This window comes from Anastrepha ludens, chromosome 6 (assembly GCF_028408465.1).
Source record: "Anastrepha ludens isolate Willacy chromosome 6, idAnaLude1.1, whole genome shotgun sequence".
NCBI lineage: Eukaryota > Metazoa > Arthropoda > Insecta > Diptera > Tephritidae > Anastrepha > Anastrepha ludens.
The window spans coordinates 58726935-58753220 of NC_071502.1; the positions used below are offsets into that span (position 1 = coordinate 58726935).

The 26286-nt window shown below is 37.8% G+C and overlaps 1 protein-coding gene across 14 annotated transcripts in view; it reads right to left on the reverse strand.

Moving 5' to 3' along the window:
- Positions 1-1117: 1117 nt before the first annotated feature.
- Positions 1118-26286, reverse strand: part of LOC128867995 (uncharacterized) — a 35167-nt gene continuing 9998 nt past the window's right edge. For all 14 annotated transcript variants that reach the window (XM_054109672.1, XM_054109665.1, XM_054109666.1 and 11 more), the window contains exons 3-11: positions 14584-14719; positions 14265-14506; positions 13955-14109; positions 10256-10423; positions 9927-10165; positions 9421-9836; positions 9137-9237; positions 5144-9078; positions 1118-4744 (exon numbers count right to left, since the gene is read on the reverse strand). In XM_054109672.1, coding sequence (XP_053965647.1) covers positions 3150-4744; positions 5144-9078; positions 9137-9237; positions 9421-9836; positions 9927-10165; positions 10256-10423; positions 13955-14109; positions 14265-14506; positions 14584-14719 — 6987 coding nt within the window. In that variant the 3' untranslated portion in view covers positions 1118-3149. The remainder of the gene's footprint in view (positions 4745-5143; positions 9079-9136; positions 9238-9420; positions 9837-9926; positions 10166-10255; positions 10424-13954; positions 14110-14264; positions 14507-14583; positions 14720-26286) is intronic.

Here is a 26286-nt window from a genome sequence, read left to right on the forward strand (position 1 = left end):
CGAAAATAGAATTAATTTTATTGTAAACACAAAATGTCAGCTGAGCACCGTCCCGTCGCAATTGTGTTTAACCGACCGAATTTCCCGACGGAAGTGGATTAGCTGATCACCACCCGTCAACCCGTTACCCGCTGTCCCGCTGCAATTCTTTTTTGGGCCTGATTCTCAAAAACTGAGTTTTAAACTGACAATTGAAATCACAATTTCAATTCACATTTCGTGAATTTTGGGTATTTAACAATACAGACGAAATGATTAATTGCCCGTTTAACTGTATCCGGGATTTTTTTTTAATATAAAATATTCGAAAACAAATTTCCAAAGACAAAATAAAAACCACCAGCTTTTGAGCGAATCAATAGACTCGAAATAAATGGTTTTTCACTTGTAGTTTGCAAATAGAAATTTGAAAATGTTTGGTTTGATTGGTTGAAAGCTAATTTTTAATATCAAAATTCCAACCATCAGGCACATTTTCGATTTGAGCTAATTAGCCAGCCCACTCTAAATAATGGATTTGTCGCTTACATGTTTCAGAACGTAAAACTGAATTCTTGATAATAATTTTAGGAAATTAAATTTCAATCTCATAATGTCAGCCGTTGCATTTTTGAAATTTTGCTAATTAACACATGCCGTATAGTAAACGATTTATTATGCTGATGCTTCAAAAATCCTTTGGGGACAAGCATTTTATACCACACAAAACAAAAAAAAAAAAATTAAGACTACTGTACATCATTAAGTATCCAAAGAAACTTGTGGCCTTAGTTGCATTTTGCAACTTCAAAATTGTTGTTACAGAATTGTCCAAGAATAATTTCTAACTGAGAATTCGTGAAAATGAACCTTATTTCGACTGTAAGTTCATATAATATTCGCTTGCATTAATCAGAAATTAAAATAGTTTTGAAATTTTAAAACGTATTTTTAAGCACGGCAGCAAACTCGGAGTTTGAAGTTTTACCATTAATTGAAAATGCAACATTTTCTAATGCCCTTTCAAAGCTGAACACCCCGCTATTTTCCGCCTAATTATAAAATTTGTATTCACTTTCAAAACGAGTTACACCGCAGCAAGTTCCGAATTTGGGATAAAACATTAAATGCAAATCGGTTGTAAGCTTATATATTAATAGTTTTTGATTTATTTTCTTTGATTTTATTAAAATGTAAAAAGTCGATCTTGAAAATAAGACCTGATATACATATATCATAATAAGCGAATGTTGTATTCCAACTTTCGGCGGTAGCTTTTATTTCACTGCCGCCTTCTTGACGTATCTAACTATATATGCTCTCTCTTTCTCTCTCTCTCTCGTTTTATTCTCTTCTCGAGGCTAACTTTTATTTCTCGCTTTCCATTATTTCTTCTCTTTTAAAGATTTACAATTTTTATTAGCGTAGAAAAAAAACTATGGTAGTAGAAATTAAAATCTAAAGCGTTACTTAATTTATAGCTAACGCTACTTATAATTGTATTCTCTATATAACGGATTTGTTTAGTAAAAAATAATGATAAAACAAAAACTTAAAAAAAAAGTAACTGAAAAACAAAATATGTATTTTAATTACAAAAAATGAAAATGCATTGTTGTTTTTTTGTTTTGTTTGTTTTGTTTGTTTTTATGTAACTTAAAGCAAATGTAAATAATTTAAATGAAATACAAAAAATCGTTCTCTTTCGCATTTCTGAGCAGCAGCGTGAAGAATTGTGTGTGTGTGTGTGTGTGTGAAGTCATGCGGGGAGTCGCAAAAGTGGTAACTTTAATGTTTTTTGTTACGCTTGTTAATGATTCGATATACAAAAACACTTTACAAAACACTAGCATCCTTCTAAACTGCGACCAAGCGGAAAGAAAATATTGAAATCGTCACTTTTTTTATTAATTTTTGTAGTTTAAATTTGAAACTAATTATAAGGTCATTCTGTTACTAAAAAATTTGCGCTGAACAAGCATTAATTCAATAAACTTGCAAAGATTTAAGAAATACCATCCAAAATCGTTTTTACATGGTACTCGTACAATTTTGGTATTGAAATTTTTGTTTGTTTTATTATTGCTATTAAGAACTGCATGTCTGACACAACAGACTTCGCCCCAGATATTCTTAATTTCGGCGCAAGAAAGAAAAATTTAATGCAGAAAATTTGTTCAATAACTTGTGTTTTATACGCTCTCGCTCTCACTCCCACTCCCACTCCCTTCCTACCCACTTACCCAATTCATTCAACGCGTGCTCTTTTCTCTCTTTGATTCTTCGTCTATCATTAATTAGGACTTTTCTTTATACAATAACACTTCATTTGTTGTAACGATGATTTTGTTTTCAACGAATTTCACTTTCTTTTCCATTTAACTCTCTTTTTCTTTTCCGTTTTTCTTTCAGTTTCAGTTTTTGTTTTCCTTTACTTTTCTTTCCTTTTCAATCATAGCTCAACTCATTAAGTATATATGTATGTATATATATGTATAGATGCATATATATGTATATATAAATTAATATATAATCTACAAGTAATCTACAAGTACATTATTAATTATTAACAACAACATCTAGTAAAATTACAAGAGATTGGTAAGGTATAAGTTGTTGTGTTGTCGTTCTTGCTGCTGCTACTATACTGCTACTGCGGCGCCTACTCCTAGCGCTGTTGTCAATACTCAATTTGATTGAAGTTAGTTGAGAATATATTTTTGGGTTGATTGTGGCACATATCATGACGGTAACAGTGGTAACGCAACTGTTGAATGAAACGAAACTGTTAATGTGCATTGTGTTTACGCGCTTCTCATCCGCTCTCTCGTTTTTCGCTTTCGTAGCCGCTCAGCTTTTTTGGCATGTACTAGCAACTTTATACACTAACCAAGTGTGGCAAGGAGCACCTCCTCGAATTTGTATGCCATCTTCATCACAATAATCAACATAATCGTCGTATTTTCAAAGCATTTTGCGCTCAGAAGGCAAAACTGTTGTGGCAATAGCGCAATAACTACAGCTGCTGCAGCTGCAACTGCAGTGGAGACACACCAAATGCGACACATTGCTGTCGCCGCTCGACCTGCGACGACGACGGCTGCACACAATTGTGCGGCGCACTTATTTTCATAGTCATAAATTCTTATTGTTAGTTAGCTCCCCGTGTCTCACCTGTTGATTATTGCGGAGGCGAGTGAGCCCATCGTTGCCGCAACCATTGAATTACCAGCACTACCGCCACCACCGCTACTACTGTTATTGCTATTATTATTATTGTTGCCACTACCACTGCTACTGTTGCCGTTGTTGCTGTTGTTGCTACTAACACTCTCAATAACCTTGAGATCATTGCAGCTGGTCGTCAACGCACCGCACGTTGTCGTTGTTATAACATCCACAGCCGCCGCAGGGGAATTCGAGGAGGCTATACTCACCAACGACTGTTGGTGTTGTGCCGTCGAATTCGTAGTCACTTGCGCCAGACTGACACTCATCCCGTTGCCACCACCACCACCACTGCCACCGCCGCCTGCCGCTGCTACCTGCAGCTGCTGCACTGTGGTTGCATTACTTACCGCTGCACTTGTCGCTATCGGCACCGTACGCATATTAGTGAAGATCGTTTGATTGTTGCCAATGCGTCCGCGCAAAAGCGCGTGAGTCATGCCTCCAGGCCCAATTTGCATTTGCATTTGACCGGAGTTGTTCTTTTGCAGCGGTTTCATATTCAGCAGGCTTGTGTACAACACGCGTTTACTATTCTCAACAGCACCGCTGCTGCCCGCACTAACTACGGTGTTCGTGACATTCCCTGCGTTCACCTCCATATTCGAGGCGCCGATTATATTTAGTATACGCTCGCGCTTCAATCTTTGCTGTTGCAGATTTGCATTCGCCGACGATTTATTCAACACAACCGCTTGTTGTTGCGACGTTGCCTGTTGTTGCTGCTGATGCTGCTGTTGGGAGTGACTGACTGCAGCCGCCACTGTTTTCGCATCCATAACTATACTACCATGCTGCATGCTAACTGTGCTGTTACCGCCGCCGGAGACGCCACCACCACTACCACTATTGCCTGCTGAATTAGAAGTGGACACAAAGTTCACCTTCAAATTGGAGTTTTGCAGCTCTTTATAATGATGCAGCTTCTGTGTCATGCTATTGCTACTGTTGCCGTTACTGCTGCTGCCGCTATTGTTGCTATTGGACTGTTGTACAGCAACAGCATTAGCCAGCTCGCTAGCTGTAGCGATTGTGAAATTGGTGCCGCCACCACTAGTATTGTTGCTGGTGAGATAAATTTTATTACCACTGGTGGTGCCCTGCTGCGTCACTGATTGCGACGATGTGATTATCGCCGTTGTAGGTTGCAGACTGTAGTTGTGATTGGAAGCAATTGCGGCGGAATTGTGCTTCTGCTGTTGGTGCTGTTGTTGTTGTGCGACATTCAACTCAGAAACGAGCAGTGGGTACGAGGACATTTTTATCACTTTGCCACCTTGCATCTGCACTTTCTGCAGTTGCTGAGCGACCTGAGATGTTGTGCCAACCAAAGTTGTTGTCACACCAGTACCGGAGTTCGTCTGCCCATCATGGATAGCATTCACGCCGCTATCATCATCTTGATGCTGTTGCTGTTGCAACTGCTGTTGTTGGTGATGCAAATGTTGTAAATGCTTTGTGATTTGGATTTGATGTTGTTGTTGGGTGATTATTTTTCGTTGTGAGAATTTGCGGTTCAACAACAATTTGTTTATGTCTGAAAATTTCGATATCGAATTATAAAGTTATGCTGTTTAATTTTTCGTCAATAAATATAGTAAAATGTTAAAAATTAAATGAAAGGAAACAAATCCTCTGAGACTAAATTTAATAAAAATAAACTAAATACATATAAATTAACTTGATCACACACCTATTTAAATTTATCGTAATTATACTCAATTCCAACTTAATCACCATTTCCTAAATAGGGTAAACACTATAAACCCATATACCTCAACAACAGACTCTTACAGATGTTTAAATTTCTCGAGTGCACAATATACTAATATTTTAAGGCATAAGTCATAAGCCTTATGAGAAAGAAGCGCAAGTATGTGTGCTATTCTTTCTGTAATAAATAATTAAACGCCGTTTCTTCTCAAAATACACTCACCTGTCGCACCATCTGGCCCATTCAACTGCCGCTTTTGCCCTGGTCTACTGGCCCATACAATTTTGTTGCCCGACGAGCCTGCCGCGGCTGCTGCAGCCGCCATTGCCGCCGCAGCATCGGCACCACTCACGGTGGTAGCCGCACTTGACGCCGAATTGGTTGTGCTCCCACTTATCTGACGCCATACAATTTGTTGTGTTGGCTGATGCACAAGCTGTTGCTGCTGCTGCTGTTGTTGTTGCGCTTGGCGCGTCGTTGTTGTAACAATGAGTGGCGTCGTGCCTCCGGATACAGATGACGACAAATGTTGCACCGTGCCACCGCTGTTGCTCGCACTAGTCAAATGCTGCATTGTACCGCCACTAATACTGTGTACCACTTGATGCCCCCCCGACGTACTAATGATGTTTACACCCGAACCAGTTGAACTCATAGTCGGTGCCGTTACGGCATTACCATCAATTGTTAGTATATTTGTTGTCGTCGCTGACGTCACCCCCTGATTTGAAGATACACTACCATCACTACTGTTCTCCAGCTTCACATTGGACAGCGTAATAACAGAAGCCGGTGCTGTGCTTGTAGACGACTGGCTGTTAGAAGTTTGCGCTGTCGACGCAGATAACATTGCGGTTGCGCTGGTGATTGAGGGTGTGGCTTTCTGTATGTAAATTTTTTGTGAGCCACCCATTATGCTGCCATCCGCCGATGTGCTAGTGGTATAGATGGTATGATTTCCAGTAGCTGTGGCGCCAATAGGTGTGAGAGTGGGCTGGCGAAGTGCAGTTGTTGTTACGGTTGTAGTGCTCGCATTTGTAGGCGTGGCCGATACATACTGCGTTATGACTGGACCACCGGAGAGCAGATCACGTTGCATCTGCAGCAGATGCTGACGTTGCTGCTGTTGCTGTATTTGCTGCAACTGCTGCATTACATTCTGTAGCCGTGGCTGTCGCAACTGCAATATTTGATGCTGCTGCTGCTGCTGTTGCTGCTGCACCTGTGCTTGCTGCAGGTGTTGCTGCTGCAATGCTGGCACATTCGTCGACGTCACCGTAATAATATCACCCACGGCAGCCACCTCCTGCAACTGTACTTGTGACTGATGCTGTGGTTGCGGCTGCTGCGTAACTAATTGCTGTTGCACATGCAGCTGTGGTTGTGGCTGGCGTTGATGTACGACTCCGGATGTTGCAATAAGTTGCGGCTGCGCGCTGTTCGCAACGAAATGTGGTATGCTGGCGAGGGTTGTTACACCGCTGCTGGCGCCGCCGATACGGACGCCAGCTGCAGCTGCAGGCGTATTTTGCAATATTTGCGCGGGTATACTTGCTATCGACGTTGTTGTCTGCCTTTGCTGCGTCGTTACTGCCCCACCAACTTCAAGTGTTGGTGGACCAGGTAAGTCATCAGCGGGCTCGGTTTTGACAACTGTATCAAGTTTTTCAGACGTAGTAGACGCCAATGCGTCAGTCGCACCGGTCGGTTCTACCTTTGGCTGCACTTTTTGGAAAAATACATCATCTGGAAGTGAGTCACTAACACCCGATGTATTAAAACTTGTGCCGCCATACATTGCACAGCTACTGCGCCACTTGCCACTACCACCACAGCCACCTCCAACGCTGCCTTTGGCACGAAATGCACGTCTGCCGTCCTTGTGTTTCGGTTTGTCGTCGATGCAGGCCATTAAGTCAGTCTCCACATCCGCAGCTACTTCATCAACTTCTGCTTCACCTTCCAATATGCCATTCCAAAAGTTCGTAGCCTGATTCAGTGTCTTTATGTCATCGCATTCCTTCAATATATTCACAAGCATATTTTCGTCCGTTTCATCACCGTCACCTAATAGATTTATGTCGGTTAGTGAGTCACCGCTCAGGTTGAAATCTATAGCCGAGTTCGAATTGCCCGCTGCTCCAACGTCTGGACTCTTGCTACTGCCGCGAGTTACATCTGCCGCAAAGTACGTTTGCAGTAACTGCGTGTCTGGTTCGAGTTCGGCATACTTGAAGCTATCACTTACGAAGAGTGCATCGTCGGAATGTGTGTCCCACAGACTACTCAGTGTCTGTCCAGAGATTTTATGCGGGTGCTGTGTTTTACGTGGCTCAACATTGTCACACGGTACCCGCAGCATTTCAACAACTATTGGTGTCTGTTGCGTCCACTCAACCAGAGGTCCCGCCGGCACCAACTTGCAATCACTACTATCAGACAACACATCGGTTGGTGTCTTCGGACGAAAGTGTAACCAATCACGGCGTATTTCGGAGAGCAGTTCATTGCACACGTCCAAACGCTGGCTGGATGTCGGTGAAAGACTGCCAATGTAATCATATTTATCATCATCACAATGTGTCGGTGATTCGTTGTCGATTATGACGTTAATGCCAGTACTACATGCTTCATCGACACGCTTTTGCTCACGTTTCAATTCCTTGTTGAACTGCAGAGACTGCCGGTACTGCTGGCGTATGACATCGGGCATCTGATTTAGCGGTGTTGACACAGGATCATCCTGGTCGCACATTTTAGTATATACACAATTTGTGGAGTTGAATTTTGTGGCCTTAGTAAACGATGCATGCGCTATGCCGCCGTCATCCAGTGGTTCCTTTTTCACGGTGTGTCGTATTAGACTGCTTAATTGTGCCAAATTTACATTTTCTTCATCTTCCAGCACTTGCAAATCTGAAGTGGTTGCAACGTCCATTAACGCAGACGCGGTTTTCTTTATGCTGCTTAAAGGTTCATTCGAATCATCGGCCGAGGCACCGCCGCTTGTGCAGTCTATCAGTTCTTGTTTGATAGCTTTTGTTAGTGGTGCTACCGACGACGTAAACGTTGCTGAACTAGGTGTCGTTGTGGTCGCCGCAGATTCTGCCCCTCCTGCAGTTGCTGCCACTACTGCTGCTGCTGTTACTGGCCCCGTCGCCGATGATGGTGGGCTGGTGCCTTCGCTTTTTATCACATTGAATTTATCGCTAATGCTTACATTCTTATTTATATTACTACTACTATTGTTGTTGTTATTGTAGTTCATTAAATTGTTATTAGAACGGTGATTTGGCCATTGTTGTTGTTGCTGCTGCTGCTGCCGCACTAAATCGATCACCACTTCGTCGGACACATCATCTCCATTCAATTTCTCACGCTTCACTTTTTCACCCAGCAAGAAATTACTTATTCCGTTCATATTCTTGTCATCGATTAATTTGGACAGTCGATGCAGTAAGCGGCGTGGCAATGGCTCTTTTGCTGGAGGAACTGTTTGTGCCTCAGATACTGCCTTTGCATCCACGACAACAGCATCGGTGTGATTGAAGCGACGTCGTTTTGTACTCTCGCCATCAGCTCCATTCCCACCGCTTTCCTCAACGCCCTTTTGACGCTGCAGTCGACGACGTCGGCGCTTCTGCTGCAAGCGTCGTAATCGTTGTCGTTGCCGTTGCCTCAGCATAGTTAGTGACGAAATGTAGTTGGCATCGCGTGAGATATTCTCATCTTTGCACAAAGCCTCCTCATAGTCGTCATCGTCATCAAAGTCTGCCTCGACACCATCGTCGTCACTGCCTTGAGTTACGATAGTATCGATTTTGTGTGACACATCCGTTGGTGCATCCGTGGGCTCAAATTTGATCGTTGTGGTGGCGGGTACTTGTAATGAAGACTTTGTAGTCGTGGCGGTAGCAATTGAACCAGCTGCGTTAGTTATGTTGGACGGCAGCAGGTCAACAACCGTTGGTGGAGAGGCGGGTTTTACAGGTTCTTTTTTAATATTCATGGACTTAGTCGCCGTCGAAGCGGAATCGCTTTCAAATATCGTATAGTCCAACTGTGACCAAAAATCGTCCATATTTGTGGCAGTGCGATCCAATACGACACGACCACCACGGCCCATGCGACGTCTGGCGAAACCAATACAACGGGGCCTGAGAAAAGAGCAACCATATATCTTCAAACTTTTTAAAAAAAAATATGTATACCTACCTCGGATGTTTTATTGAAGTTAGTGTGAAACGATATTTCGGATCACCAAGTCCATAATCTTCCTTTGACTCCCAAGGCCAATTACCGTCATGGGCTAACGGCTATAAGTAAACAAGAAGCAAAACTAAAGTAAATTGTCATTCCATGTAAACAGAAATCATATAATACATATAACATATGGTTTTTAAAAAAAATCGTACATACAGAAACATGCTTAGACAAAACTAGGTTCAATTGTACTGAGAAAACTTCATATCTAATCTCTAGCCATCGCAAAAGCTCACCCTCTGATAGTCGCAATGCTGCTTTCGCCTAAATGCAAACGGTGCCTCCTCTTCGCTCTCAGAGCCTATTTTGTGCGCATGATGACCACTACCACCCCCACCTCCTAAGCCGCCACTGCCAAAATCTTCCTCCTCCGTTTCGATATTAGACTCATTAGCAGCGGGCGATGAGCTCTGTCGATGCAGCTGTAGCAGATGTTGTGTGCTTAGCGTTGCTCCCACTCCACCCAGTGCAGACGCTGACAAACCATTACCACTGCCAACGCCACCCAAATACTGTTGTTGCTGATGCTGCGACAGATGTTGTTGTTGTTGCTGTTGCTGTTGTTTATCACGAGGCAATTTATGTTTTCGTTTCTTATACTGTCGCTTTTCCTTTCGATTACCGCCACCATTTGCGCCAGCGTTGATTGCATCTATGGATTGAAACATAAAAATACAAAAAACAAAAAAAACACATTAGTAACAAAAATATTAGAAACAAATAAAATTGTTAGGATACCCACCAATCGTTAGACTCGAAGGATTCAGGTACTGCGAAGCCGACGCATACAAATGGCCACCACTGCCAGACGCTACACTATTGGCACCCGCCGCTGATGTAAGCAAACCGCCTGGTCCCAGTACACTACCAACACCGGCAGCATGTGTGGCCGCACCTACAGACGCAACACCTGTGGGTGTGGTGCCCGGCGCAGATCCATGGTGTGAGTATTGATTCGTATACAATGGGGCAAACGCGGGTCTGTATGGTGACGGTGGAGAAGAGAAAACGGATAAACAATTTAGTACGGACTTACCCACCAACAACAGAAGATTAATCAATCAAACATACCTAGAATTCTTCAGAAAAGAACTTAACTCGGAGAATAGAGCACCACTGAAGTCGCGCAGTTGGTATCGCTTCTCGAAGATTTCTATAGATAAATGCAATTGCTCACGTTTCGTCTTCTCGCGTCGCTTCACCATCTCCAGCACGGTGGTGGCACGCTGTAGGTCGCGCCTAATTATATATGCACGCGAATAATTAGTATGATTGAAGTTGACAAACAAATTAGCTCAGTAATGCTACTACCCCACGGATTACGGTGTGAATTCACAGGGATTACAAAATCCCGTTTCTTCAACACAGTTTTTTAATTTGAAAAATAGTTCTACACAAATGAGTCAGGGGGCTATTGCTACTTATTCTCTATCTTTCATCTTTCTCCTATTTACTTCCTGTGTATTTAATTTTACATTATTACTGCTAATTAATAAAACTTATAGTAAATACTACTTTAGTGTTTCAAATGATAAATTTAGTTGGTAAACAGACTAAACTTGGTAAACAGAATGGCGCGATTTTGGTATTGGACACTCGACCATAACACTCGGTCTGGGTTCAACTAATCCTATTGACTATTGTTTGGATGAACTATATTTTAATAGGTTATTTAGTACAAGAATTCCAGCTAGACGAGAGTGGGTTGACAATATAGGCATAAAGGCATACAAGGAAATGGTAAGGCAGACAAAATTAGCAAGAGAGGGCACTACCACTCGCCTCCCTCTTGGTATGGAGATTGTACCATAGGTATACCCCTCTCAAACCCTCCCTACAAACTGTGTGGTACAAGCAGCAATGCCACTTCAGCCAACACGAGTTGGATTGATGGTCTGGCATGTAAGACTAGAAAAAAAATTTGGTCAGAATGGGACGTCAGGCGCTACTTAATCGGCTAAGAAAAACGTCTCTACGTTAGTTGTTTTGATCACAGGTCACTGTGTCCTAGGTCGACATGCTTAAAGATTGAATGTACCTTATTTTGACAGAAGCTATAAGAACAAGAAGGAGGAAGAGACTGTCAGACATCACAACAAAATGTTTTAACGAGCAGTAGTACGTAAACGGCTTTTGTGGTATACCAATGGATCGGAAACGGTCTAAGCAAGTTGTTTTACAAACCAACTGCCACTTCTACCTATCTTCCTACCTATCTTTGACAAGATATAAATACGTACCGCTTCGGTAGCATTGAAAGTGGTTGCGAAGCGCGTTGCAACACATGCAATGGCACGTTCTTACAATGAAGAAGCTTCTTATACCTAAACCCCATCCGCCAATCAGTGACGGCATAAAACTTTAATGAAGTCTTACTGATCTTTACTAATATTAGGCCAAACACCAAGCGTTAGCAAGAGGCGAATAGATGAAGCACCTATGATGGGTGATTTTTTAGCTATTATCTTTTTAATATTAGGCCAAACGCCAAGCGTTAGCAAGAGGCGAATAGATGAAGCACCTAAGGTTAATTTTTTAGCTATTATCTTTTTAAACAGTTGGTTCAAACAGCTGACGCACGTTTCGTGTTTTGTTTCACTTTCAATTATCTTCAGTTTGGTCTACCTTCTGCTCAAATATGAACGAGACGGTATCAATAAAACGGTCCGCGGATGACATATGGCAAAAATAAATTTTTGGTTTTTTGGTAGGACTGTTATAAGCTTACATGGCAAATTTCAGCGTGATATGTCACATAGTTTGTTTTCTGTGCTACTGTAAACAAGTCAAGCTCGAGTGTGTTCTTCGAATTTAACGATGGAAATTCAAAGAATTTGTTTGAAATTGTGTTATTCCAACAAAATTTCGGCTTCAGACGCCGAAAATTGGACTAAGCGGATGGACCATTTGAAGCGCAGTCGCGATCAACATTCATAATCTTCAAACATTAAATTATATGGACTGTACTATCGATTTAAATAAAAATTTTTGCATTTTTCTGAATTTTACGTGTGTTTTTTTGAAAAACTTTCCTATAGCTCTTAAAAAATCACCCTTTAGTATACATCAACACGGTGGAATAGAGCTGCCTAAAATTATATTTGTTTGTATAATAGTGAGTTATACGAGTTTTATGAGGCGAATCTTGTGCGATAACTTTGTTGTTGAAGTGGCAAAGTGGTTGTTGTTGTTGTTAGAGCAGCATAAAGATTTCCCATACTTACATATGGGGAATGCTGCTGAAGTGACAGGCCTTGGGCTGTCGTGGAAACGAAGTGGTAGACGATGACAACCGGTGACTACACCGTACCGACAGGAGGTTATGGCCTTGTAGCATTTCAGAACAATAATCAAGGAATGCAATTTTTCGTCATAAGATTATTTTCAGCAATGTACCTATACCATTATATCATACCATTACTATTACTGAACCAAATATCTACTTTACCTAACTTTTTATTTTTTTTCTAATTATGCACCTTTTAAAAACACCCTTTTCATATAAACATGTATACCTTTTGTCTAATAGTTTTCTTTAATTATGCTTAACTGTGATATTCAAGTTTGTAGTATCATCTTCATTATTCTTAGAAGCTGCATAATATATATTTTTTTAATTATATTCCCTTTTAACAATAATTTGATGTTTGCTTATTTGAGCGTAAATAACGAAAACCTGAATGTCATTACTGACACATCCTTTTAGATGAAAATAAAACAATAACATTTCGATATTCATAGTGTATTGTAGTTCACCTAAATGATTTTTCAGCAAAAATAAGATAATAACAAATTCCGAAACTATTTTTAATGATTAGTTTTAAGAAAAGCGAGAAAGAATTATTAAAACTACTTGAATTTTTAGCTTTGCCCGAGGCATTTGTAAACGAGAAAAAAAGAGATGCCTTATTTCTTAGGATTTGTTAAACCCAGGTTAAAAAAAAACCAATAACACTCAACTGTATTATGGCTCTGACCATGACCAGTCCATTCCCTACCTAACTTTTAACCGGATATTTTTCAAAATCTTGCAACTTTATTGACTTATCGTTAATAATCTTACTATTACAGAAACATTTTTGAGTTTGCATTAGGCAGTTCTCCGAACCAACTTAACTTAACTTTACCTATGTTCACTTTGTAACATCTTATTTATAATTTTATTTTAGTTTCCAATGTCAAAAATGGCACATTTAACAATGGCGCAAAATTGTAGCTCATTAAGCGACAATTTGCAATTTCTGAGGAAAAAAACATTGTAGATACTAATTCGAGGTAAGAGCAAGAGCGTACTCTTTAACTTAGCTACAGTACCTACTCTGCTCATTCCGAGAACAACACTTTTGAGAACAAGGCACAAGGAAACTTATTGAAAAATCACCTGTTCTAAAATCGAAGTAAATTGTTTGTGCCTACATTTTGCAACCTCATCTATTTGAATTTATTTCTTTCTTTGGGAATTAAAACGAATAGTCATGTAACCGAGCGAAGTTTCCAGACTTTTATATGCTGATTTTTATTTCAACTATAATTTACTCACTTTTTATCTACTGTAACTTTTTTACTCTTACTTTTACTCTTTGATGTCAATTAATACTTAATTTTTTCTCTATCAAATTATGTATCTCAGTCACTATATAAATTAGATTGTATTCATTCCCGGCCTAAGTGTTCAACTTCTACATCTTTAAATTGACTCAAACTTAGAGGTAACTAAACGCTTTGTGATACCAGGTTCAATTGCCTGCCCATAAAGTAAATCGTACGCACCTCAGTTTGAGCATCTTCTCATAGGACGTTTCATCGTTTTTGCGATTCTTTCGCGTTTGCATCTTTTCGGTGCGTCGGCGAAATGCTAAGTACGGATTGTTCGAAGATGCGCCCGGACGATTCTCCGTTTTCACAGTCAGTATCAGCGGGTGTTGCTGTTTAATTCCAAGTTTTAATTTAGCAAATTTGTTTGTGCAAATCGATTTAATTGAATTTTTGGTTTTGTAATTTAATTTCAAACAAAATTATACACAAAAATTGTGCCATTTAAGAATTGGCGCACTCTTTTTCTGAATTTTAATATCATTACCATTTTTAAGCGTTTATTAAGCCAGTAATCGTAAACTGCAATGCTGACTTCATCGTCCTGTTTAAGCAATGCTTTCGCCTCATTCAGCTTAACGACCATTTGACCCGAACTCTTCTCCAGCCGATCCATCATCTGCTCGAACTTCAGTGGTGTCAGATCAAGGCGTCGACTCTGCTGGCTAATCCAAATCTCATCGCTGCTGTCCATATCGTAATCTGGCACATCTTGCTCGAGACCCAGCGCTTTAATAAGGGAGCGCGACAAATGAAGATCGAAAATTAATCTCAATGTTTCAAGTTGGAAAGTCATTTGAACTTACGTTGCATGTGTATTAGTTGCCGCGGCATTTTGTAATTGGGAGGATACATGCGATCGTAGGCTTCCTGATCGGTGGTAAAAACCTCTGGTGTGGGTATAATGAGACCAGTACATATTGCCCGCTGCAGATGATGTTCCTTGAAAAACAAGCAAAAACAAAAACAATAGTTAATACGTGATATTGGTTTAAATGAAGCGCTTGGCCTTTATGTATACGAGGCCACCAAAAAAAAAAAATCAGAATGGTCCAGAAAAGTAAAGTTATGATTCGAGTTTTGCAACCCCGAATGGAAACAAGTAAATTTAACACAACTATTAATGTTCAATTTGTTTTATAATTTAAATTACATTGAATTTAGATTTTATTAAAAAGTATATGTATGCTCATGCTCTCTATGATCGAGCTTCGAGTTATTTCCGCCACAATGGGTATTTTAACAGCCGAAATGTTCGACGGCGATGTATTGATATATTTCCCTTTTCAGAAAAAAATCTGTTTAGCCCTTTGGTTCTTCATTGCCGAAGTAGTCGATAAATTCAAGCCATCCTATGCCTTGCAATCTTCTTCTTGATGTCTTATTCGTTTAACCTAACCTGAAGTGTAACCCCTCCAAGTTTTGACTATGAATTTTCAATACTCTTATCTTAGACTATTTTATCAACACACCATATCTCAGTAATCACCTTGATCAACTGGTGTTAATTTTTTTTTTTTTTGCGAATGTTTACGTATTTCATCTTGATACTGGGCACAGGGGTATAACTGGGAACGAAATAGCGGACGCGTTGGCCAGAAAGGTCGCAGGACCCGCACCCTTCCTTGCTATGGGACAACACACCATCAAGGAGAAGCTTAGGAGTGTAGGGCTAGGGCTAAGGGAGGTTTGCTGGCATCAAACCATAGAGCTACCCCAAGCGAACTGCAGATTGCGTAGTCATCTGCACATGATCGAGGTTTGGCCTACGGTCTCCTGTCGTTTCTGTCACCAATCTCAGGAGACTCGAACGCGCCTTCTCCTGGAATGCAGCATTACAGCGCGAAGAAGGTTGAGACATCTTAGCTAATTGCAACCAGAAGAAAGGCACATACATTCAATCCAACCCAGCTCTATGCTGAGTTTAATAAGAGAACTGGGTCTGGATGAGGTACTGTGATGAGAGAGAAATGTCAATGGCAGAAAAAAATTGCCAATGTCCATGTACTCGTTATGAGTTATTTTTATTTTACATCTGCGAAAAAGGATCCGCTAAATCCCGTTGCGATACAATTGCGTTAGGTACAGTCTTAATCCAAAACTGATCACTAGGAGAATATTATTGCATTTTTGTTCCAATTTGAATGAAAGTTGGCAATCGTTACATCAAAAATTAGAAAAACCAATTTTACCCCAATATTAATTGACTCTATGTTCTATGTTTAAGTCTTGTTCCATAGTCGTACAACTTTTCACATTCAACTACATTAATTAATGAGGCTAACGATGTTATAAAATTACGCATGCGCGAAATGCCGGTCGTTTAGCGTGAAGCCATCACTATGTAATGCAGTAGATTTCTCACTTCTGTAAACAAATAAGTCTGGTTATAGCCATCACATGAGTTGTTATTGTTTTTTCTTTTTTTGTCGAGAATACGTTGAGTATAACTCGCTGTCTCCACTAGCGATTACTCATCCTCTGCCATACATCTCCAAAGAGAAATCGCCAACCTACTAGTTGTCATTTTGAGAGTTTGGCAGCTGCAGTTTCATTTCGTACCAACGCTCTTTTAAGCAACAACGTATGTACTGTCAGCGTCGAAAGAAAGTATGCTCCACATTTTAATAAGTGTTGACTATTTATTTATTTTGCATTTTCAATTATTATTTTTATAAAAATATAGTTCAACTACTTACACACCAAGAACTATATAAAGAGTTTCGATCTTTGTAAAAACGTGTCAAAGTTTGGCAAATTTTCATCAACATTTCAAAGTTTTTACTCAGAATTTTAAGAAATATTTCGGGTATGTAGATCATAGAATTTTACATACAATAAAGTGCAAGTTTCAATTGGTGCAAAAATCGCACCCATGTTTGAGAATTTTTTCTGCTGACGGTATTCGGTGTTTTCTTCCATATAAAAAAATAGGTGTTAAATGGATTTTCTCCAAGAAAAAAATTCTCAAAAATCAGTAGTATGAAAAGAATAGTTGAAACTAAAAAGCAAATAAATACACAGTCAAAACGTGTCAATATACGTTGTACGCTTCCTTTTAACGTGGACTGTATACACAAATTTTTGGTATTTTGCGCGTTATATGGAGATATTTTCAATTAATTTATTTAATAGTTCAAAAAGTGGAGTGGAACAAGACGAAAAGATTAATTATTATAATCAGTACTGTGTACTCACTCGATTTTTTTAATTCTCACAATGTTTTCTGTTTGGGAACCCTCTCAAGTAGGTTTTGTCGATCTTGTCCCAATTTGGTTTTGAAATTTCGGGACAATTTAAATTTGGATGCGATACATATAAATATGAAACAGTTTGGAACTTCGTAAATATAAAGTGAAATTTTAACGTTAAAGACTAAAAAATCTCCATGAGGGAGATAGCAAAACGAGTATGATGCAGATACATTACTACAAAAAGGACACCAGGGAATGGATTGAAAAAATAAAATGATTTCTGCCAGAATGAACTGCAATTCAAAAAACTCATGTCTACGATTCTCCTTTTCGTGATCAGCAGTACTAAGCTCCGAGATAGAGAAGCCAAAGAATTTTTTTCGTTTTTTTACTGCAAGGAATCTGAGAAGAAATGTTGCTTACGACATTTAAAGCAGTTCTGAGTGACGTTGCGCCCGTCTTGCACTCTTTTTATTCAAATCTTAACAATTGTATGTGCAAAATTATATCATTTAAATGTTCCACATAAGCACGACCACGTGTAATTGCTAGGAACATCAATATACGAGGGATGCCTTTCATATTTCGGGATTTGGCAACCCTGGTGTTGCAATCTGACAACTGACAGCTGTATCGCAAAGTTTGACATTTTTTGACTTTTACGTACTCAGAACGTTTTGAATTACCAGCGCTATTTGTGTTGTTTACAGTAACTTAAAATATTCATCTCTGTCCAAAAATGGAATTAAATCGTGAACATTTTCGTGCGATTATTTTTTACAACTTTCGACGTGGATTAACTCAGCAACATTGCATGGATGAACTTAATTCATTTTTTGGCGATGAAGCTCCACCAAGGACCAGTGTTTATCGATGGTATGGTGAATTCAATCGTAGTCGTAGTTCACTCCAAGACGAATTTCGTGAAGGTCGTCCAAAATCAGTTGTTGTTCCGAAAACCACTGATGCTGTGCGCGAACTGATATTGCAAGATCGTCATGTGACCTATCGTGAGATTGAGACAATCTTAGGCATTAGTGGGACCAGCATACATTCAATATTGCATAAACATTTGACTGTCAAAAAAATTTGTTCGCTTTGGATCCCACACAATTTGTCAATCGCTCAAAAAAAGGCTCGTGTCGATTGGTCGAAGGAAATGCTCAAAAAATACGATCGCGGAGCTTCGAAACACGTCTATGACATCGTGACAGGTGATGAATCATGGATTTACGCGTATGAGCCCGAAAGTAAACAGCAGTCGACTATATGGGTGTTTCAAGATGAGCCAAATCCAACAAAAATTGTTCACGCACGAAGCACTTCCAACCGTACCACTAGAACAACGCAGAACAGTAAATTCTGAGTGGTACACAACCATTTGTTTGCCAGTTGTCTTCCAAGAAATTAGGAAAACCAATCGCCAAAGACGGATCACTCTTCACCAGGACAATGCGAGCTCTCACACATCGGCTCAAACAACTGCATTTTTGAGCACCCAAAACATCGAATTAATGGGTCATCCGCCGTATAGTCCTGACTTGGCACCGAATGACTTCTTTTTATTCCCGTACGTAAAAAACAAACTGAGAGGTCAACGTTTTTTGTCACCTGAAGAAGCGGTTGCGGCATTCAGAATGCATGTTTTGGAGGTACCTCATTCAGAGTAGCAAAAGTGCTTCGACAATTGGTTCAAACGCATGCAAAAGTGTATAGATCTTCATGGAGAATATTTTGAAAAACAATAAAGTGACTTTTGATGATTAAAATTTGTTTTTGTTCTCTAATCCCGAAATATAAAAGGCACCCCTCGTATCCACGTTGAAGGTTGTTCAGCAACACTTTGCACTACAGCAGCAATATTCTCAATAGAATATTCAGTTGTTGGTCTGCCAGTTCTTTTTTATCCTCGAGAGAAGCAGTTTCTTGACATTTCTATTCAGTTTCCAAATCATTGAAACGATTTTTTCCCAAAAAATATCACGAATTTCACAATAATTTTCATAAGTTTCAATAATTTTAACGAATTGTTCTACCGTGAAAAATTGTACATCTGTCTACTTTACAAATGTCAAAGTTGACATAAAAACAAGCTACGGTTTAGGAATTATTACTACTGACATCTAGGCGTCACTTTTGAAAGATCTTGTATTTGGAAAAATATGTCATCGTTATTATTTGACCAGCAGTCTCTGGTCAGCAATGCAATTTCTCTTTATTTAAATAGAGTGGTAAATGCCCATATTTTTTTTATACAAACAAAATGCGCTACACCGTCAGGGGGAAAAATTAACAAAAACCATCGAGAATTGCGAGCCACTTCAAGCTTTCTCTTTATCATAGTAAAATTTAACGGGCTATAAAACTGAGTACCTAATTTGTTTTTTATTAAAAAGTTTGAAATATGTATTGACAAATTATCAAAAATCAAAGAGAATTTTAAGCCACTTCAAGCTTGCGCGTTATCATTGTATAATTTAGTGGACTAAGGAACTGAGTACTAAATTTTTTTTTTTTAATTCTGTTTAAACAGTTTGAAGTTTTGATGAAATATGTCCGACTTTTGTAAATCTTGAATTAAGTATTTATTAAAAAACTTATTAAAAAAAATAGTAATAAATTAATATGTAGTCCACATTTTACAAAAAAAAACAGTGTTTTTATAATTTAATGCCTTTAATGCTATATTTTTCAGCAAAAAATTTTATTTATTGAAACATTTTGTGTAACAAATGTTGGCTTTACGTTATTATTATTATACTTGGCGCGTATACCCTTATTGGGTGTTTGGCCAAACTCCTCCTCCTATTTTTGGCGTGCGTCTTGATGTTGTTCCACAAATGGAGGGATCTACAGTTTCACCCGACTTCGAACGGCAGATATTTTTATGAGGTGCTTTTTCATGGCAGAAATACCATCGGAGGTTTGCCATTGTCTGCCGAGGGGCGACCGCTATTAGATAAATGTTTTTCTTAATTTTGGTGTTTCACCGAGATTCGAACCTACATTCTCTCTATGAATCCCGAATGGTACTCACGCCCCAATCCATTCGGCTACGACGGCCGCTGGCTTTACTTAGTATTTGGTAAATCAACTTTTTTCTATAAATTTCAAAACGAATATACCGCTTTCAACAAAAAGCTTCAATAACTGAGCCACGTACTTTTAATCATTGCCACATATGTATGTATGCACTTATATGTAACTTAGAAGAGTTTTCAAAAATGAACCAAGTTGTACATTTTCAAGTCCATCATTTTATATAAAAAATTATTAAAGAAAATTTTAATATAAGTCTTGCTAAGTAGCGACAAGAAAAATGTCAATGTTAGATGAGAGTTTTTAAGCACCATTTTCTTATCGTTTTTACTACATTCATTTTTCTATCAAATACACCAATTCAATATAAAAATAGCACTTAAAGTCCTAAATGACAAGTATATTAATGCATAATACCAGCCAAAGGGCAATAAAATGAAAGTGAATCATTATTCACACACACATACCTATACACACACACGTCGCAAGCTCATGCCTGTAAAATCCACCAAATGGCATGAAATAAAGCAACTAAACCTCTACAACACTTCACGTTCATCACATGTGGACAACAACACTATCCACAACACGTCAAAATGTGTGCATAAATATTACAAGTACTGCTCGTTACTCGTAAGCATGAAACATATGTATATGTATGTGTATGTTTGTGCGTAGAGCAACACGATCGTTTATTTTTTACTACATTTAAGGTGCCACTAAGTATGGCAGCAATAAACGTGCTTTCAACAAGCAAGATATTCTGATACGATTTTTGAAAGCAATTGCAGAAGCAGTCACCCTAAGCATGAGACTGTCTTCGGAAAATATTTTTTGATTTAAAAAGTTAGCTGTTAAGGTTAACATTTTTTTTAACATAACTTTTTGGTCGTTCAACCAGCGTTAACCCCCACTGATCCCCTATAGTTTTTTAAATTAAATAGTGCTTAGAGAAATTTCCATCTGTCAAAGTGCAATGAAGAGTGTGAAATGAATGCCCACAATTTGTTATTAAAAAGGAAACTGATCCTAATGGATGTGTTAACGATATAAAATTATTGCACTATGTTAATATATGTGAGGAACTTTTGAAAGACTTTCATTGACAATATTATTCCATTTTATTTGCCTAAAACACAACTGGCCCAGTGAAAAACGTTGCAAATAATACATATGTAACTCAAGTCATGTGTTGACACGGTGAAAACACCATGTATCACATTGAGAAAAAGTCCAAATATGTATGTAACATTGCTAAAATATGTTCATCTCACATAAAAAATATATAAATAACTCACACCAATTAAATATTTGACTACAGAGTTATTGAGAGTACACAGCGATCCGCCAAAAATGTCACACGGCAACACACTTATGGTCAGAAGGGCGACTTGCTAATGCGACTTTACGCTTTCTAATAATTTCAGTCATTCTATGTAATTTTCTTTCTCGAAATTTATTGTTGAAAACGATTTTGTGAAATTATCCTCAGGAAAGTAAACATTTTTGACAATAAAAAAGGTTTGCCACGTCTGACCGCACCTTTATTTAACACATGTTCACTTTCAAATTACAGCTCGTAGTAGCTCGCAAGGAAATTTGCTGCACTATTGAAAACGTACATAAAGAGGATAAATGCGCGCCAATTTCGTGAAACAGCCGCTGAGCATTTAGACTTTCACTGACATGCCCTACAGTGGCTGGCACAGAGTGCCGGAAGCATGAAAGAAAATAAATGATATTTAGTTAACTAACGAGTGGTATTTTTGCAATTATGCACAGTAGTTGGGTAGATGAGATAATGTTCAATAAGGTCGAACTAAGGTGTGATGAGATGGAGAATACAAAAATGGTGCAATATTATGAGGAAATCAAGTTTACGTTATTGCAAAACAGATATGGATTGTGATTCACTAGACCCTCAAAAGATCTGAATAAGAATAAGAATGAGGTGTACGAGGCAGCTGCTGCCTTTGTAACAGCATAAACAACGCTCCAATAATTTTTGAGACGCTGGTGTATTGATAATACCTTACTGGTAGGAAAAAATGTGGTTTGTTTCGGTAGCGCGGACTTGAATTTCAAGGGGAGGACAGTATCTATGCGGGCCCTCTTGAGATTAAAATAAAAGACAAGCATCAGAGATAAAATACAATAATTTAATAAGAACGCTTTTATATAATAAAAATTATATATATTATATATTTTTCGATTACTATCATACATTACTTTACAAAGAATAAAATAAATGTCAATCATTGAATCCCTTCTATTTTGGGTGTTACCCAACAAAAGTGAAAAAAACAATTTTTTATACATACACATATATTCTCATTTATGTGTGGGCAACTGTATTACCAATCACAAAATAATTGTTGTTGCAATAATTAACACGAAGCGAGTATTTTTAAAGCATTTCTGTCTATCATTTTGATCTGTAGCTTAAGAGCGCTACTCTCACAGCCATAAAAGATTATAAAAAAAAAATTAAACACAAAAATAAAAAAACATAAAACGTCCAAAGCAAAAAAAAGAAGAAAACATTTTAATGATAAGTATCAACGTAGAACAACAAAATTTTACCAAATGGAAATTGAGAACTTGTGAAAGATGCCAGCCAACAATTAGCAAAAACGATAAAATGCCACAACAAAAAAATTCTGAGCAACCACAAGCGTCACAAAATCTTCAAATATTTAAATATGTATTTATGTACATTTGTATAGTGCGCCGCTACACTCGCATTGGCTAGTATGCCTTGATGCGACATTTAGTAAAGAATAAAAACAGTTTTTTTTTAACTTATCTCGTGTGTCTAGACTCGGCCCTATAGTGACTATCGGTCAACCAGCAGCTGGCGTGCAACGTGTTCAAAACGAAAGCAGTTGCAGTCGTTTATTTTTTTAAGATAAACCAAGTAGAAATATATGTTCTATATGTACGTATTACATATGTATATGTAAGGAAAAACATTTATTATTATTTTTTTTTTTTCTTGCGAATTTAGTCACTTTGGCAACACATTTCCCAAAACAAAAGTTTTAAATTTTTTTATTTCCAACCAAATCAAGCGACAAATAAAAGAAAATTATTGTTCGAATTTTATATTAAATTGCTCAGAAAATACCCATTCTCTAATACTATTAAAGCAATATAAAATTAAAAATTTGAAATTCAAGTAAATAATTATATGTATTTCAATTACTTAATTCGTTTACTAAAATACCTTAACCGTCTTATGTAGCGCGCTAAATTTGAAAGTGTTAATCAATCCAAGCCAAAAAAATAAGCAATAAATTCACCTATAGTGATGTATGTACATATATAGTATATCACTGGTGATCACAGCAAAAGCCGTTCTCCATATCGATAAATTTCTGCTCTCTATGGCCCCTATTATGAGCAACATTCGATCTTCGACTGTAGTCGAAAGTGCTGTTCGAACGAATTTTCATTTGGTATTATGGTGCTCATTCGTTGAAGAATAGGACTATTGTGAATTTCGATCGCTCGACGCATTTACAATAGATAATTTTTTCTCAGCTGATACAGCAAATCAAAATAAAAGAAAAACCGATTGTGTTGAAATTCTTTGCTAACATTATTTTTAAAAGGTAAAAAAAGTATTTTTTGTGAAAATGAGTACAACGGAGTTGTGGTTCGACGATTCATCGGACGATGAAAGATTAGTGGAACTAGCTAGAAGTAGAAAACAGTTGAGGGACGCATCCAACCACCTAGAAATGGCTTCCACTGAGTAAATTTAGAAATTTCAAAATGTGTTGACGTACTTAATATTACAGAAATTTCCTTACAGATTTTTAAAGAACTTTAGATTATCTAAAGAGCCGTTTGTGAACCTACTGTCCAGTACAGAAAACCAGTTGCAGCAGTGCACCCGAGCCAAATTGATTCCAAATATTTTAAAGCTAGCCACAGTTCTGCGAGTTTGTGCTCAGGGATCGTACCAATTGAGTATTGGTAATGAAGGTATGCTAGGACTTGCTCAACCCAATGTGTACGATGATGCTGAAGATATTGAAGTGGAGTCAAATAACGGAGAATTAGAAAACAACCAGCGAATATCGAAGATCGAATACAACTCATAATAGGGGCCTATAATTTGGGTTCTACCTCGAAAGCGTAGTCGTATTAGGAAACTTATAAATTTATATTAAGCATATTTTCTTGCATAGAAATAAAAAAAATTGGTAAATTTTGCTTAAAACTTATTTGCTCGTGATACATATGTACATATTTATTGTATATTAATATATAATATAATAAATAAATATTAATAACAATAATATTTGAAACAAAATTAACTAAAAATAATCAATTACAATTCATAAACATGACTGACACCTGGTGATAGATTTACGATGTGAACACTGGTGATGCACTGGTATATGGAGAACGACTTTTGCTGTGATCACCAGTCATGCATTGGTAGTCAATATGTTAAGTCGTAAAATTTTATTATTGTTTACAACTTTCTCAAAAAATTATTGAAAAGTTCGAAATTTGAATGGAATTTTTTTTTTGTTTTATACATATTTATTTTTAAGTTTCCACTTCAACATTGCAGAAACGCAAGAGTTTCAATTAGAAATTAAATAATTGCTACGTGGCAAGCAATAGTTAATTTTCACCGAACCTTAACTCCAGTTTACACTTATCTACTGAATATAAATATAAAAAATCCCATGTATTCTCAATTCATTTACAAAATTAAATGAATTCAAAGTTGCTGGTCTAACAGAATATGTTATGTTTTTTTTACTTAGAAGTAGATTTTTTAAGTGCCCCCCACTTTGATTGATCATTAATTGACGTAATTCTAGGGAAATTTCGGCCCACGACTCATTTTGGTCTTTATCCGTTGAAATCGCTATCAAAAGTGATTGCGTATGCAATTCCTAAAACGTACGAATAAGTTATATAACGCCAAAAGTATAAGCTAACATAAAGAATGTGCCAATACTTTTTTGATGTGAATTTGTGCCTTATTTTACCTTTCAAGGTTGAGCTAATAAATCTAAGTCGAAATTAATTTTTTTTGTTCAGATACGTAATAAATAAATACTTTCAGAAAATACCGTTTTTTATATTTTTAGTCTTTCATTATAAGAAAAGTTATAACACTGAGAACTTTGATTTTTCGAGTGTGCCTATACTTTCTGACTCACTGTAAGTTATCAGTAATCATAATAGGAACATCCGTTGGCCGTTTGTCTTGTTAAAAACAGACAGCCACGAATTTCCCAATAATATTGAGTATTCAACTCCAAAAGGAAATTCTAGACACAGAATGTAACTCTTATGGCCTCTGGAGACGATACAGCATGCTTGACTGAGCTTTGTGTGTGTTAGTGCAGTCGGGTGTCGTCGTGTCACACATACTTGTTGTCGGCTTTTGAATGATGAAAATCAAAAATTTTAGATATTAGCGTCAAGCACCCGACACGCACACATATAAAGTTCTTGTCAAAAATGTTTGACCGTCTCCAGAGGCCATTTGTTTCACGTAGAATATTTGCTGGCAATGCCTTAAAGTTGATGCACAAACATCCTGTGAAATACCTAAAACATTTACATAACTAGAATGTTAAATAAGTAAATATGTATGACGGAAGAGTGCAAAGTGTTACAATCTACATTTTGCACTCACGTACCTACAATATTTCCTCTTGGCTCTTTTCAAAGAGATTCCGTGAAGCACTAAAAAGGCAACAACGTTTTAAGAACAAAGATGTTGTACGGAACACTAACAAACAACACAAAGTGAAATGGTGGCTATGAACTCAAAAAGCAACGACAACAACGAAAGCATGAATTTCAATACCAATAAAAACCAAGCACTAAACAAAACGACTTTAAGAAGCTCCAAACTTTTTTGCAACAACAACTTTAAAGAACAAAAAGAACGAAAAAAACTATAAAAGAAATGAACAAAAATTAAGCAAAAAGCAGACAAAATAAACAGTGTTGATAATATTAACAAAAACAAATATAAAAGAAAAGAAAATTGAGTCAACGTTACGCGCTGAAGAACGTACCAAATGAAGTAGAGTAGCCTGAAACTTGGAGGCAAGGCAAATCGAGAAAGAAAAAACATTAAAAGGAAGCAGTAAAACATTGCCATCACATTGCAAAACAAGTATGACACAAAAACCACAAAGAAAAAAAATGTATACTACAATTGCAGAAACAATAGAAAAAATATCAGAGGCATCAAAAATCCGACAATGAGCAATTTTACCAGGTCACGACTCA